General features: G+C 45.0%; 1 protein-coding gene across 2 annotated transcripts in view; it reads left to right on the plus strand.

Moving 5' to 3' along the window:
- PTPN1 (protein tyrosine phosphatase non-receptor type 1) overlaps nt 1-14,768 on the plus strand; it is a 44,932-nt gene extending 30,164 nt beyond the window's left edge. For both annotated transcript variants that reach the window (XM_068149911.1, XM_068149912.1), the window contains 6 exons: nt 1,768-1,866; nt 4,886-5,023; nt 6,660-6,869; nt 7,569-7,730; nt 8,395-8,630; nt 12,461-14,768. In XM_068149911.1, coding sequence (XP_068006012.1) covers nt 1,768-1,866; nt 4,886-5,023; nt 6,660-6,869; nt 7,569-7,730; nt 8,395-8,630; nt 12,461-12,668 — 1,053 coding nt within the window. In that variant the 3' untranslated portion in view covers nt 12,669-14,768. The remainder of the gene's footprint in view (nt 1-1,767; nt 1,867-4,885; nt 5,024-6,659; nt 6,870-7,568; nt 7,731-8,394; nt 8,631-12,460) is intronic.
- Nucleotides 14,769-16,718: the final 1,950 nt, after the last annotated feature.

Raw genomic sequence — 16,718 nt, forward strand, 5'->3', positions numbered from 1 at the left:
TCAACTTCCTGTCAGCACTGACTGACTTCTTGTGGAATATTTTGGCCACTTTGTATATATGACTTTAGACCCCTCTAGGCTAGAAGCTGATGTACCTGCAGAAATTTGCTTGTTAGATTATATTATGAAACATTTAAATGTGGTGGAGATCAGTCACACTTTACATGGAAGGGCAGCATAAAGGCTTTAGACCACTAGTCTGAAGTTGCCTGATGAACTCCCTGAACAGAGGTGAACCTCATGTAACAGGAGGGCTTCACAGGTACAGAACTATTTGTATGAACTTCAAGATGTTCAAAACCTATTTGAAATAACATCTTTTAAACATAATGGGGATTTGTGTGTTATGTTGAGCAGGACAGAAGGTCACTAAACTGTCTTGGGGAATTTCAAACAGAAGTTCAGGTGCAAGAAATAAGCAATGTGTTCCACCATGTACTTTGTGTTAAATGTCCTTCTGAAAGTGGTGCTGCTGTGTGTACAAGTAATGTGCCCCCTAATAGCACAGCTTCCAAAGGGTGTAAGTTGGGCAATGCTGTTGCCTCTACCTTTTATGTGAGAAAGGAACGCAGACTTTAGTGATGGGGAGTTTGGGGAGCAGGAGGAAAGTGGCTGTTTTTCACTGACTCTGTGAATTCCACACCTGTCTGTACATCACATCTGTTTTATTCTGGTAGCAGCTGTTCCAGAATCCTTGTTTGATTCCTTGGAAACTGTCCTGATCTCTAATCTTCACTTTTTTTTCTCCCCTCCCACCCCCCACCTCTTGTTTTTTTTTGACCTCTTCCTCCCTCACTTCAGATAAAGGTAGAGTGGAATTAATATTTTGAAGCAGCAGCTCTTCCTTCCTGTTTCTAGAGAATAAAGATAAATCTTCTAAGGAAGAAGTGTGCAGTGCAGTGTTCAATATAAAAGTGATTCTGTGCACACAGCTCTTGTGTCACAGGGGAGACTGATCAGAGGGTTCAGCTGCTATGTGCAATAGGCAGATGCACAGCTGACTGGTCCCAGTTACTGGTTCTGACAGAGAATTTCATGGAATCAGCTGGCTTTATTTACATCCAGTCATGCTTTCTGGGTGCCCTGTCCTGCCCTTGTGTTTGAGCAAAGTGAGGAGCACCGAATACGGGAAGCACAACGTTGCTGGTTTACGTTGCCCGAAATTCAGAGCAATGGTTTTAAAGCAGGAAAAAAGCAAAGGAGCACAGCACAGAGAGAACATTGTGCAGAAATCTACTGATAGCCTCTAAAAGAAGTCATCATTTTTGTTCAGTCCCAAAGCAGAGCCATGAAGATTCTGGCAAAGCACATCATTTGGTGCTGCTCAGGCATTGTTTCAGTCTGTGGAACATTTGTCCTTTCAGTCCAGTAATTTTCAAGCGTTATGAATAAAAATGCATTGCAGAGGGGTTTGATATGGTCATCAATTCTGCTTTTAGTCAGTCAATGAAGTTTTATTTCTCCATTACTTTTGTGTAACTTTCCTAAGAAAATTCTCTCAGCGTTTTCACTCCCAGTTCTCTTCTCGCAACTGAGACTACTTCTCTGTTCTCGTTCTGTATGGGGGGAGAAGATTAACTGTGCTTTCATGAGTAAGTTCATTGTGGGGAAATGGAACTTACAGCTGTATCACTGCAGTTTTTTTAGGGTTTGAAATGAGAAGTTACTTGTCTAAACGTATTGCCTAGTGCAGTAGCTTTTACTGGGGAACGTTGCACTGACATTAACAGAAAATAATGCTAATTGCTGGTGATTCTGTCTCTGCAGGGACCTTTGCCAAATACTTGTGGTCACTTCTGGGAGATGGTTTGGGAACAGAAATGCCGTGGTGTTGTCATGTTGAACAGAGTGATGGAAAAGGGATCCGTAAGTACTTAGCCAGTTTTAGCTCTGTTTGTTGCTTGTTTAGGGCTTTCCTTTAAAACAAAGGCACTTAAAAATACACACACACAAATAGCAACACAGACAAAACCAAACAAACCAACCCAGCCAACAATGGGAAGGAGATAACCACAAGTAATTTTACCTAAGCAAGAAGGACGTTGAGACTCTCGAATGTGTCCAGAGAAGGGCAACGAGGCTGGGGAGAGGTCATCAGCACAAGCCCTGAGTGCCTGAGGGAGCTGGGATTGTTTAGCCTGGAGAAGAGGAGGCTCAAGGGAGACCTTATTGCTGTCTACAACTACCTGAAGGGTGGTTGTAGCCAGGAGGGGGTTGGTCTCTTCTCCCAGGCAACCAGCACCGGAACAAGAGGACGCAGTCTCAAGCTGTACCATGGGAAATTTAGGCTTGAGGTGAGGAGAAAGTTCTTCACAGAGAGAGTTGTTGGCCATTGGAATGAGCTGCCCAGGGAGGTGGTGGAGTTACCATCCCTGGAGGTGTTCAAGAGGGGATTGGATGTGCCACTTGGTGCCATGGCTTAGTAGTCATGAGGTCTTGGGTGACAGGTTGGACTGGATGAGCTTTGAGGTCTTTTCCAACCTTATTGATTCTACTCTAATTATGCCTACAGTTGAATCCCCAGTGAACTGGCCTTAGTGCAGTTTGTAATGCTAGGTCCTACTTTCTTCTGAATTTGGCTGAAAGATGACATGAACACAATGTGACTCTCCATACAAATGAGGGTTTGGTCTCTACTGCTAACCTGGGTGTCTGGAGGTAGTTCTCAGTGTATGCAGATTGCAGCTCTCAAAGGTCATTCACACCAAGTGTTCATTCACGAGCATTACAAAGCAGTGCTGGAGTAGTTACAGAGGCACTTTGACTCCAGGTCTCCTTCAAGCAGTAAGAGCTCTAATGATTAAATTTGCCACCAAGGAACGTTGATTCTCCACCAGTGTCATTGTTTTACAAAATTCATGAGAGGTCCAAGGAGGATGGAGGTGCAATTGGAAGTGCTTCACCTGGTGTGTGTCCTCAGCAGTGATGTTCTGGGTGGTGTGGCACCAGCTGCTAAGCCAGTGCTTCACTTGCTAGGACAAGCACAGTGGGCTAAGCTCTGGGCAGGCTGAGGAAATGTCTCAGCCTTTCTGATGATGGAGAAAACAGGGACCATCACAGGCATGATTTTCACCCATGGGTCAGAATTCTGCCTGTACACCAATTCCACAGGTACCAGTCTTAAACTGGACAACTGTGGAAATTTGAGGCAAAAGTGATTTTTAAGACTGAATGTTACAGTGCTGTGAATATAAAGAGGCTTTGAAGGAGGGGTAGTGAGTAGGTGGGATATTCACTGGTTGATAACTGTTTTGCATAATCAGGAAACAATTCCCAACAATCAAGAGAATTCTTGTGCTTGAATAAATTTCAGTGTTAATTTTTGAGTGCCTGGTGCTTTTTTTTGTAGTACAAGTGAATTCTAATCTTTAAGAGAGATGCAGTAACCATATTTTTCAGTAGTTTCTTGCTTTCCAGTTGTTCCTGCTCATCCTCTGCATTGCCAATAGCTCAGAACAAAGTGAATTAGTGGGCTCCCTTAGGGCAGGCTGCTCACACTTCTCAGCAAACAGCAGTTGGGGACCTACAGCAGAGCACGACAAAATACTGTTTGCAGACACATTTGGTGGAGAAATTAGACACAAAGCCAGTTCCTGTCTCTTAAAAATTAATACCAAAAGGAAAGTGCAGAGGATTCTAAGTGCATTCTACACTCTCATAAACTAGAGGGTGTGCTTTGAGTCAAAACTAGGATTAGTCTGGGCAAAACTAGTGTTAGTCTACCTGTGAATTGAATATTGAAGGGTTTTCTTGTTTATTGAATGCTGTCAGGAATCATCTTAGTCTTAAGAATGCTGTTCTTTTTTCATAGCTCTTCAACTTTGAAATCATGTTTGCTGCTTAGTAGAAGAGGCATTGGCCATGTCCAGTAATGAGTTCTTAGTGCACATTCAGGCACAGGCAAATGGGGGTCACAGTCCCATTTCAGAGGAATGCTTTGCAGAGCAGTGCTTTGCAGTAGAAGTAGCAGGCCTTCTCCCAGCCTAACCAGAAATGGAGTTGCAGACTTTCCTATTTGTGCTGCTGCTGAGTTCCAGTTTTTCCCTGCACACTGAAAATGTGCTGCTTTTCCATTTGGCTGACTCAGATGAGGTCCTAGCATGTCACCAGTCTTTGCAAAACTGAGCTCTCTGGGAAAGCTTCCTGAGAAAATTGAAATTCAAGCAGAGCCAGGTAATGGGAATGTGTGCTGAAGGCAGGTCTTTTTGCTTGGCACTTCTGCCACATGAAATCAGAATGGTCTCATTCCTAGTTGTAATTTTGTGGGGAGTGACCCAAGATGTCCTTTGGTGTTACAATTGGGAGTTAGCAAGGTTGTGATTCTCTGTGTAGCCTATTCAAGGAGCCCCGGATGCTGCTTGCAGCGTGTTCTGCTCTCGTTAACTTCTCTTCTTTTGAAGTACAATTTATCTGTTTTGTTATTTTTACAAGAGAAAAATGAAATGCAGAGTAGGCTGAATTCCATGGGTTTGGCAGTGTTGTGAGAGCTTTATACTTGGACAGTTGCTGGATTTCTTTGGTTGGTTTGTTCTGACAGGAGCTAAAATAAGTACCGGCTAGATTAGATTAGGTTTCATCGCTTCACACTCTTCTAGCTTGCGTGGAGAAAAGAGAGAGAGCTATACCTGAGCAAACCTATCCTCCAGCCTTGGGTATTTTCATGAGGTCAGTCCAGGTCAAAATAATTTTGATTCATACAGAAGGTTCAATGGTGATGTGGTTCTGCACCACCAAGTAAGGCTGATACTCTTTACACAGGAATTGGTCCTCACCGTAGAAGGAGATGGAGAAACTCCTGTTAGAAAATGTTGCATTGAAGGTTGTTTATTCTTTGCCTTGCAGACAAACATAATTGACGTGTGATGTGTGTCCTGTTGGCTTTTAGGTGAAGTGTGCACAGTACTGGCCACGGAAGGAGGAGAAGGAAATGTTTTTTGAAGACACAAACTTGAAGCTAACATTGATATCTGAAGATATAAAATCCTATTACACAGTACGACAGCTGGAGCTGGAAAACCTAACAGTAAGTGCGGAAACCAGGCCTGGGCAGATTCTTCACTCTCTCTCCTCCTCAACGAGGTCTTGCAAAAAACATGCTCAGGAATTACAGCAGGCTTTGTTCTGGAATTGGTGGTTGTTCCTGAGCTTGTTCTTCAGCCTCTGGTTTGTGTCTGTTGGAAATGAAACCCATAAATATCTGGGGAAGTGACAGTTGTTTTCATATCTTGGGCATAAACTGAGCGAGAAGCTTCGTTTGTCACTGCCTTTCCGAGAAGCCTTCAGGAAATCACTTAGCAGGTGCTCCAGGTGTTCCAGTGCTGTTGTCTTAGAGCTGAAGTAATTGCTCTTCCTGTCACTTAAGCTGCCTGTTGGCCCATGTCTTGTTCTAAGGTCTGCTTTTAGGTTTTGGTGTGAGTCTTCAGGTTTTGCATTGGTTCAGTCCAGGAGTTGTTTTAGCCCTGGCCCTGCAGTGAGCTGTGTGGAGCTCAGTGCAAGGAGCAGGCCACTTTGGCTTAGTTTTAAGCTTTAAGGGAAATAACTCTTCTCTTTTTTATTTTTCCTTTTACACAGTACCAAAATAAAAGTAGACTTGTCATTTCCTACTTCCCTCTCCTCTTCACCACTGCCCTGTATTTAGATTAGAAGTGAGAGCTAATCTAAAGCTCCTTGGGGAGCCTGGCTAAGGAAGGACACCATTAACTTGCACTGCATGCAGGTCATTGAAGATAATGTCTGAGGCTGGTGCTGGTCTAGGTGTGTGTGTGATGTGCTGGCTGAGTTCTGTTCTGCTGGCTACTGGAAGACAGAGTTATTCCTTTGTTTGTGTGTTAGCATCTTGCATGCTTCATCCTGCCAGGAAATGTGAGACAGCAGATATGAATTTGATTGAATTATGCCTGACTAAGAATTTAATTGATGTAGTTTGTGGTGTGTATGAACTATGATGTCTGCCATAGACTTGTTTGATGGTTGCAGCTCAATATTCTAGGAGGATGTGAGCACCAGTGGTGTGGTAGTCTTGGAAGAAGGTTTTCAGGTTGGGAGCAAACCTGTGGATAAGCAGCTGTCATAGTGTAAGGGTTTTGCTTAGAGAAGTGCAGAGGGCTTCTATAAGTTGAGCTGCTTCATTCTTCAAGTGATATTCTGGCATTAAAACCTGAGGGGCCATAGTGCCTGCTGCCTTGTGGTGATAGAAACATTTGAACTGTACAGGAAAAACTAAACCATGTTTATTATAATAAGTAATTTACTTATCAAATATTCTTTGCTCAGCTTGGAGACCTGCACAAGAGGGGATTATTTGTTGTTAGTTTCTTATAAAGGCTCCCTCAGACCAGGACTTTGTCATTTGGGTTTAAGTCAGCTGTTGCAAAGATGCGGTGTAGTCTGAGCAGGCACACACCTCCATTCTCTGGGAGACAGGTTTATTTTCAAAGGAAGTAGCTGAAGTTTTTCCAAAGGGACAAATTTGAAATGAACTTAAAGGTACAAATGTCCAATCTCTAAAGCTGTCTTTCTAAATACGTAAGTGGGTGCTAGCAAAATGGACATGGAATCGTTCACTGGTTAGAACATTGCCGCGGGCAGCTAAGCTGTGCTTTGAATACTTCTGAGTCATGAATCCCAGCTAAAAGACTTCCTAAACACTGTTTTTGCAGACACAGGAAACTAGAGAGATTCTGCACTTTCATTATACTACGTGGCCTGACTTTGGCGTCCCAGAGTCACCAGCTTCATTCCTCAATTTCCTGTTCAAAGTGAGGGAGTCTGGCTCCCTGAACCCTGAGCACGGGCCTGTGGTGGTGCACTGCAGCGCAGGCATCGGGAGATCAGGAACATTCTGCTTGGTGGATACGTGTCTGCTGCTGGTAAGAGCTGCCTCCTCCAGTGCCAAGCTCCTGCTGCAGAGGGGTTTTGAGGAACAGTTTGTTGTAGGCTTACGAAGGACTGTGCTGTATTCTGGGCAGGGTGGTTTCATGCTATTTCCCATAGTCAGGTTTGGGAGTGTATTCCAAGGTAGGTCTCACTCTTAACTGAGTCTGGGGAAGAAAAGCAGTAGTTTTTACAGCGATTTTTAAAGATAAGCTTTACTCTTATGGTTAAAGGGGAAAAATAAGCACCACTGGCTGTCTGCTAAGTAATAGGGTGAACTATCCTGAAACAACACAAAACGCATCTAACGTTTCCTTTTACAGTCAGCTTTGCCTGTAGGTAGGGGAAATTGTCCTGGCTTTAAGACAAAACTGGGGTTCACTTGGCTTTATTCTGTGACTGTGTGAGAGCAACTCATGCACAGGAGTCAAGCCTAGGTTAAAATGTCCTTTTGAAATCCTGATTGTATTTTCAAAACAAGAAAAACAAAAAAGGGGAAAAGAGGAAACATTTGGAGGCCCAGGGTGTTTCCCCCGCTCTGCCTTTACAGAGATGAATGGCTGCTGATAGCAGTTCTTACTAGTTCATTAATTCTGTAACACTGAGGGCAGTCTGCAGGCTCTACTACAAAGTCAGTCAGTGTCTCTTGAATCTCTTCAGAGCATAAAGCATGTTTCAATTTCTTTTGTCTTCAGATGGACAAACGGAAAGATCCTTCTTCTGTGGATGTGAAGCAGGTTCTGCTGGAGATGAGGAAGTACAGGATGGGGCTCATACAGACAGCAGATCAGCTCCGCTTCTCCTACCTGGCTGTTATTGAGGGGGCAAAATTCATTATGGGAGATGCTTCAGTCCAAGTGAGTATTGCTGACTGCACAGCCTGATGTCTGCAGCTCTGCTTTAACTGTGGCAGATAACCTTAGATGAAGAGAATAGCAAGAAACTTTAGCTTCAATAAATGTGTATGTTACGGGGTTCTTAAATTCAGTGCTTCACAACATAAACTGTATACAAAAATCTTCAGTCCCTGTAGTATAAGAGTGGGTTACCTTTCAGCCCTGGAACTGGAGTGTAAATGGGCTGCATCAGCCTTGTCTTCTATTTGAGATGATCAAAATGTTCTAATATGCCAGAAGTTTAAGTATAATGGTTAATGGCCATGGTGGTGTTAGGTCTGGATGATCTTAGAGATGTTCTCCAACCAAAACAATTCTATGATTGTGTGAATCCTTTGTTTATGGTATGCAGAATTCTAGCAACACAGATTCTATTTTGTGCTGTTGAAATTTTCCAGAAGCAGATTAAAATGTCCTGCATTTATAGCAGATGTCTTCTGTGTAGCTTAGATCTGGATGGAGTTCTTGTCTCTCTTTTCCCCTTTTTTCAATGCAAATGAGCAGCCACTCTGAGAATAAAAGAGCAGGTAGAGTACAAGGACCCTGCTATACTAAAGTTAAAAGTTCTAGTAGCTTACATCAAAGAAATGGAGAAAAGCTTAATGGGGCTTTTCCTTCTCTGAAGGAACAGTGGAAAGAACTCTCCAATGAGGACCTGGACCCACCACCTGAACACACCCCACCGCCCCCCAGACCACCAAAGCGAACCTCCGAGATGCACAACGGAAGGATGCACGAACACGCAGAGTTCTTCCCTAAGCATCAAGCAGTAGAGGAAGAGATCAGCTGCTCCGTCAGGACTGTGGAAGAGATGGTTCCAGATGGCAGAGCTGGTTCATCTGTGTCGCTGATCACAGACAGGTAATTCACTTACTTTCCTATTCTTGACTCTCCGCTTGGCTTGTGGTGTTGACAGACTGTAGGACATTAGCTCACAAATGGCATTTCACACAGAAGGGCTTGAACAGACCTTGGTGGAGTCAGGGTAATAGCAGTTCTAACTCAAGATCTTTTCAGGAAAGGTCTCATGTTCATGTAATGTCACCCTACACACACAAGCTGGGTCTCTTAGGGGATCCTGCTAGAGTAAAAGAAGTGCCAGCACAACGATTTGGCTTAGCCTTGGTTTACCTGCAATGTGCTGTTACAGAGGAGCTCTTCCACTAGGGGTTGGTCTTTGTCATGTGGCTGAAAACTGGGCCACACTTAGAATGTGGAATTAATTGCAGGCAAAGCAGCTTTTGATGAAAGGAGTAGAGGGTGCTCATTCCAGAGAACTTTTCTGCCTGTCACTGTCACGACATCAAACACTGCGCTGAGGCTGGGTGCAGGAGGCAGAGGAGCAGAGGCCACTAGGTGTCACTCCTGCTGTGCCGTGGGGCTGGCTGGAACCCGCAGGCCCTCTCTTGCTGCGTCCTGCGGGTGAACTGATTTTACCGAGATCTACCACAGGAATGCCACGCAGAACAAAACAGAAAAAGCCCCAGGACACACGAGGGGAAGCTTGAAGTTCCCCTTCTGGATGGTCTCCTAATGAGCCATCTTCAGCTTCCCATAGGAATACTGGAATAAAATACCAAATGTTAATATTGTCCAGAGGACTCCAGAGCCTCTCCTACAGATGCAGCTGGCAGGCTTGATAGACCTAATCTGGGAAATGGAGATTAGGGAGGTGTGTTTCCAAGAATCTTTCTGTAGAATAAACCTCCTCTTAGTTTTACAAGGCAGAGAGGCTGAGACCCTGTTAACTCCTTGCAAATTCTGCTGGAGGTTAAGCAGGTAAAGCAGAAGTGTCTCCCTGCTCAGCATGAAACAGTGCTTTGATCAGGATTTTTCAGGGAGACTTTTGGAAATGAAATACACAAATTCCAAACATCCTTACTAAATAGAAAGGAAATCTTGGAAATAGGAACAGACAGAAATGGAGGCTTAGCTACCAGAGAAGGGAATGTTGGGGTGGTATTGCCTTCCTCTTTCTCCCTTCCATGACAGTATAGTTCTGCTACCAGAGTATTTACCCAGCATGTGAGGTGCCAGCTAATGCTTTCCATGCCTGATGGATTCAAACTGGTGTCCTGTGTCTCCTCATTAGCTACATAAATCTGAATTTCTCAGCAAATGAATGATTTCCTGGAAATACTTTACACAGTGTGGCTTAAATGAACATAAGACATGTCCAGCTTGAAAGAGCTCAGAGGCTCAGTTAATTCTATTTATTATAGTGCCTTGTCTGAGGCTGGAGTTGAGTCATCCTCTGGAACTGCCTGTCTTCATTGATTATAGAAGCTGACTAGCTATCAGCTTTCTACCATGCTGAAGTTAAGTCCTACCTTATGCCATGGTTCAGGTGGACTAGGGGAGGCCAGGATTTGAACCCCGAGTTCCCTCATTCCATACCAGTACTGCTGCTGCAGGATCAGACTGCCTTTGTGATCAATCACTCTTGTCCTCAGGTCTGTGACACTGAGTATAGAAGGGGAGAAAGTGAAACTTGCTGGGGAGGAGCAGGAAGGAATAGAAAGCAGAGAATGATTGTGATGTGAAAAGTTGTGGGACAAAGTGTCAGGCTGAAGGAAATGGAGGGCTAGGAAATGGATGCTGTGCTGGCAGAGATGAGGGAAGCAGCAGAAGTCTTAAGCACATTTATTTTCCTGCCCAGATATTCCCAGTGTCTGGGATGGAAGATTCCTGAGTTCTTCTATATTTAAGCTGTCAGCAGATGTCTAGGAAATCCCCCTGCAAAGCATCTCCCTCTGGTTACCATTCTTCTGCTTCTCACAGCATGGAGATGCTCTGCTCCCTAAATTCACCTGGGAGAAGTTGTAGATACAAAAATTGCTACTTGGTTAAGAATTACCTTTGGGTGTCAGTATACTGCCACCGGGATGGAGCCTGGAAACAAAACCATGTTCAGAGGGTATTAAAGAGGAGGAGATCTTCAGTTCCATCATTGAAGTCAATTGCAGTAACTCTTTCTAAGTTGCAGCTGCATGAGGAACCACAGTTGCATCATTTTCTGACATTTTGGGTGGGTTCTTGATTTTTAGAACCTTAATGTTCTGACCTGGTTGTAGGTTTGCCTGGGCCTGTCTCAGTGCAGCAGTGGAAGCAGGCCGTGCTTAAAACGAAGGCAGCTGATTCTGTAGGGGGCACAAATGATTTGTAAGCATGGCTCTGATGACAAGCACTGTTCTAAACCTGGCCTAGGTGATCCTGCTTGGGCAGGGGGCTTGGACTAGGTGATCTCTAGAGGTTATTTCTAACCCCTAACAATCTATGATTCTAAACCTGTACTTCAGTAGCCACAGCTGTAATAATCAGTGACAGACAGTAGTTTGTTGTCTGCTGCAGCTCCTGCTAGTAAGAGATCTCCAGTTTTGCCTGTGGTGTTCAGTGGGTGAGGCCATGCTTTTGGGAGAGTCCACAGGGCTAATCCTAGTCCAAGGGCAAATCCTGCCTGACCAACCTGGTTGCCTTCTATGAGCAGGTGACAAAATTAATAGCTGAGGGGCGAGCAACTGATGTCGTTTACCTGGAGCTGAGCAAAGCCTTCGACACTGTCCCGCACCACATCCTGGTCTCCAAACTGGTGACACATGGGTTTGATGGGTGGACCACTAGATGGATAAGGAACTGGCTTGATGGCCGCACCCAAAGAGTGGCTGTCAATGGCTCCATGTCCCAGTGGAGGCCAGGGACAAGTGGAGTCCCTCAGGGATCAGTCCTGGGACCAGGCTTGTTCAACATCTTTGTGGGTGACATGAACAGTGGCATTGAGTGCACCCTCAGCAAGTTTGCTGATGACACCAAGCTGTGTGGTGCAGCAGACACGCTGGAGGGAAGGGAGGCCATCCAGAGGGACCTTGACAGGCTGGAGAGGTGGGCACAAGCCAACCTCAGGAGGTTCAAGAAGACCAAGTGCAGGGTCCTGCATCTGGGTGGAGGCAATCCCAGGCACAAATACAGGCTGGGCAGTGACTGGCTGGAAAGCAGCCCTGAGGAGAGAGACTTGGGGGTGCTGGTGGATGAGAAGCTCAACAGGAGCTCTCAGTGTGCACTTGCAGCCAGTAGATCAAGGGAGGTGATCTCCCCCTCTGCTCAGCTCTGGTGAGACCCCACCTGGAGTACTGCATCCAGTTCTGGAGCCCCTATTACAAGAGGGATGTGGAGGTGCTGGAACGTGTCCAGAGAAGGGCCACAAGGATGATCAGAGGGCTGGAGCACCTCTCCTGTGAGAAGGAGTTGGGGCTGTTCAGTCTGCAGAAGAGAAGGCTCCGAGGTGACCTCATTGTGGCCTTCCAGTATCTGAAGGGGGCCTACAGGAAAGCTGGGGAGGGACTTCTCAGGATCTCAGGTAATGATAGGACTAGGGGGAATGAAATGAAGCTGGAGGTGGGGAGATTCAGGCTGGATGTGAGGAGGAAGTTCTTCACCATGAGAGTGGCGAAGCCCTGGAATGGGTTATCCAGGGAGGTGGTCGAGGCCCCGTCCCTGGAGGTGTTTAAGCCCAGGCTGGATGAGGCTCTGGCCAGCCTGATCTAGTGTGGGGTGTCCCTGCCCATGGCAGGGGGGTTGGAACTAGATGATTCTTGTGGTCCCTTCCAACCCTGACTGATACTATGATACTATTCACATGGCCTCTTGCCTGGCTGGAGAGCCCAGTACTGAGCATCTCTTCCTTTCTCTTTCAGCACTAGTCAGGACACTGAAATTCGGAGGAGAACTGTTGGTGAAAGCCTACGTCTCTCGCCCCACAAAGAGGAGTCGGTGAAGTCAGAAAGCTCAGAAGAGGAGGACGAGAACGTGGTGACGACTTGGAAGCCATTTCTAGTGAATATCTGCATGTTCACTTTCCTCACAGCAGGAGCCTATCTCTGTTACAGGGTGTGTTTTCACTGATGGACGTGCCAGCAAGATCCACCCTGCAGAAAACACCAACGATTTGATCGGTTTGTAATAAGCTTCTCTGAAAGAAAGCCAACGGAGGCACGAGAGCCTTGGCTCAGTGGAGTAGATCTTAGGTTGCGAGGCCAGGACTTTGGTAAGGGCTTCTAGAGAGAATTGATGATGCACTAGGGTTTTATCTAGCCCTGTGGTCCCAAGAACATAATATTCTAATCTCAGGGCCTTAAAATATTCAGGAGTAAGCAGAGAAAATGCCAAATAGTCTCTTTTCCTTCTTGGTTTTGATGGGTTTTTTTTCCCCCCCTTTTTTCTTTTTAATATATATATATATATATATATATTATTTTTTTTTTAAATCTAAAAGAATTACAACACATTGTTGTTTTTAGCCTTTTTTTTAACAAAACAAAAAACCAGCCAGTCCTATTTCATTTTTTTTGGGGGGTTTCAGAACACCACCAGGCACAAGTGAAACTTGCTTGTACTCTCCAAGTGTTGGAACCAAAACCACGACTGAAACATTGAGGGGGTTCCCAAAACACAGAGGCAGAAACTCACACACCTGACGAATGTAGACTTTTGTGGAAGGGGAGGGTGTTGCAGGGAAGGGTTTGTGGTTGGTTGAGGCTTCTTTTTGTGGTCTTTTCTCTCTTTATTTTGGCTATTTTTTCTCCCCCCTTTTTTTTTTCCTTTTTTGTTTGGTTTTTTTTGGTTGGGTTTGGCTTCGTTTTATGGTTGTTTTTTTACCTTGCTTCATCACTAAAGGCTGAGTTGTGGGCAGTGCCTGTGGTATGGATCTATTTAATCTTGGCACAGCTGTTCTTAAAGAGCTTATTGTTTTACATGTGTGTATAGAAACAGGCTTCTGCATTTGCTCAGGGTATCCCAACATGTCAAGCTCTGTGGGGTTTTGGTTTATTTTCTTCTTCTTCTTTTTTATTGTTTTAACGATTTTTATTTTGGGCAAGTGTATCTCCTCACTGACTTTTGTTGCACTCTACTTGCACATATGCCTATTTACATTGCACCATCCTTGGTAAAGCTGGTTTTACTTTCATATTCTGGGTTAGGAGAGGTTATGGGGAAGGGAGAGAAGCGGGAAGGGAGAGAAGCAGGAAGGGAAGTTCAACCAAAACTTGTCCACCAGCATTTTGCAGCTGTGCCGTTGGCATTCAGAAGGACCAGTTCTTAAACCTCATCATTTGGAATGTAAAATGCAGTTTCACTCTCCACCTGCGTGCTTCCTGCCAGGGCCGAGAGGTACCGTGTGTGCTGACTGCCTGCAGCGCCTCCAGGAGAGCATTTCAATAAATCCACAGCAATTAATGCTGCAGCAGCTTCCTTAAGACACAAAACGTTCCCCAGGAGACACATTGCTCTGGGAACCTAGCAGTTGGCTTTACGATGCAAGCGTTTGTGTGTTCTGCTTTCTTTTTAAAGCAAAGGTTTTAGCAATCTTGGCTTTAGTTTGGCCTGAAGCTCTTCAAAGGCTGTTGGACCTAGCGGGGCGAGAGGGCAGGCCCTGCACCTCTGCAGACAGGGTGGCTGCTACCCCACCCCCAGCTGAGCACGAGGGGCGTCTCTGTCTGTGCCACGCTGTCGACTCTGCTCCCCTCGCCTGGGACCTGAGTAATGTCAAGTGCTTGTAAATAAGGGTTTGGGTGCATTGGTAGAACTGTGACTGGAAGTCAGCATTGCACTATAAGTATCTTTAGTCAGTGCTGTTCCTCTTGTTAGTACCAAATCAAAGAGTTCAGACAATAATAGCAAAGACTTCTTTGCTTCTGTCATGGCGTGGAGGATAGGCGTGAACTCGCTCCTGGAAGCTGTAGTGATGGAAACTGAACCATGACAGCTGATGTAAAACAGCACCTCTGAAAATAATGATTTAAAGGCTTTCTAGATTGATAGCACTTAACCACCCTTCTCAGTGCAAACAAGGCTATGGAGTATCTTACTGAAGTCTCTCTCCACTCCATATTTATTTTTGCAGAGCCGTCTGTAGGTGTAGCTCTTTTCCTTCAGTGAATACAACTTGGTGAAAGGGGTGGGGGGTGGGGGCCAGGAGGGGAGTTATTTCTATTTTGTGTTTTGTTAAGCTTGCATCAAGGGCTTTTCAAAAGTACAATAATAAATCCTCAGGTAGTACTGGGAATCAATACTTTACCTGTGAGACTGTTGGTCAGACCAGTACTTGAAAGGAGGAATGTTGTAATCAGTCACTATTTAGTTATATTATTGGAAAGGTGGGAAAAAATGAGTATAGAAAAATGGTAATATATAATGGCTCATCTGTGTATTTAAGATACAGTATGTGATTGCTTTGTCCCCCCACTATTCTCTCCATCAGCTGGTAGACTATTGTTCTAAGGCAACAGCTGTAGCCCCTTTGTATTAAAATGCATGTGAAGTCTCCTGGTGTCCTGATGAAACACCATGTGCTTGAAAGGTGAAAGAACTTAATATTTCTGCTTACTGATGTGCCCAGATTATATTTGCATGAACTGATCATTAAGTGGCTGTGGTTCAAAGGGTGTTGCTGGAAGTATCTTCGTTCAGCAGTAGACTGCTGTGGTGTTTAGCAGATGACTTGTACTCGCCTAATCCACTTGGCATGACTTCCTCTCGAGTTGCTGCGTACTCGGTGTAACCCGATTGTTAGCATGGTTCATTTCAGCTGAGTAAGTATAGTACAGACATTCCAGAGAGTTTGGTAAGCCATATTCACACCTCACCTCTGATCACTCGAGGCAAAGCAATAGCTCCATGATTTCAGGGTATGGCTTGCTGTGCTGCCTTCAAAGCTGCACTGGAGGAGGGAGAGGAGAGAAAGCCTCTTTTGCAGGATCTCAGCAGTGTGCTTCGATCTGTGCAAGTACAGGCTCCTGAAGCAGTACCCCACTGAAAACAAAGAAACAAAACCCTCTCCATGCTGTTCCCAAGGTGGAATACTTTAAATTTGAGGCTTGAGAGGAAAGCAGGGAGTCCTTCCTTCAACTCTAGAACAGTTCACTTGTCTACTCTTTTAAGAAGAGAAAGTTTGTGCAGCTAAGAGGTTGAACATCTCCTTCCTGCCTACGTTATTTTGCCATTTCCTTCACCTGTTACAGCTCCAGAACTTAGTGGAACGTCCCACAAGCCCTGTGAGGTGTGCATAAGGCTTGTAATACTGAACTGTCACCACTTTTGTTTTGATGTCCTCTCTCTGTATGTAGTAGTTCGGGTGTGTATATACAGTAGCGTTTCAAAGTGGGTGTATCGGTTAACCTATTCTTGGGGGGAAACAAAAAAAACCACGGACAAACATCCATGTTAAACTTGGTAGAAAGTTAGTGAGCTGCTCTGCTATATGCCTTAAGCAAATATTTACTCATCAGGTCTTTCTTTTTTACAGATTGCCATAGAATAAAAAGGGGTTGTTTTTTTTTTGTATAAAAAGAAGTAAATGCAAAACAAAGCAGCTGAATGTTTTGGTATGATCCAGGTTCAGGTATCTCGTCTTTTGTGTAAGCCGCTGCAAAGACCTCACAGGTTCTGGTAAAGTTGTACAGTTGTTTGTTTTTTTTCCAATTCCCATACAAGTTTTCAGTTCTCATTTTAGTTGTAACAATAAAAAGAAAAAAAAAAAGGTTTTTTGTAAAGGTGGTGCTGGAGTCTGATTGCTTCCGGGCTGCACGGGGCTGGGGCCAGCGCCTGCCGGGGGGATGCGCCTGCAAGGCAGCACTAGCAGGATCCTTGGTGGGGGGTTCCTGCAGAGGAAAGAAACTGACTGGAAGAACAAAGGTGTAGGCCTGAGCTCCAAGGAGAGAGTAAGTGAAATGAGTAGCCTGTGCCTCTCCCTCCTCTAGGCTTCTCAAGACAACGTTTTTTTGGCAAGAGTTTCAGTTGTGCCTTAACCTGAAGCTGACCCTTCAGGTGGCTCAGTTGGTAGCACATCAGACCCTTAATGGGAAGGTCATGAGTTCATAAGGCTGCAGTGGGCAGTAGTGTCCTCCCAGGGAGGTGGTTGAGTCATCGACCCTGGAGGCGTTCAAGGGGAGATTG

Source organism: Melanerpes formicivorus, unplaced genomic scaffold (assembly GCF_026170545.1).
Source record: "Melanerpes formicivorus ecotype bairdi unplaced genomic scaffold, bMelFor1.0.p_v2 SCAF_19, whole genome shotgun sequence".
Classification (NCBI taxonomy): Eukaryota; Metazoa; Chordata; class Aves; order Piciformes; family Picidae; genus Melanerpes; species Melanerpes formicivorus.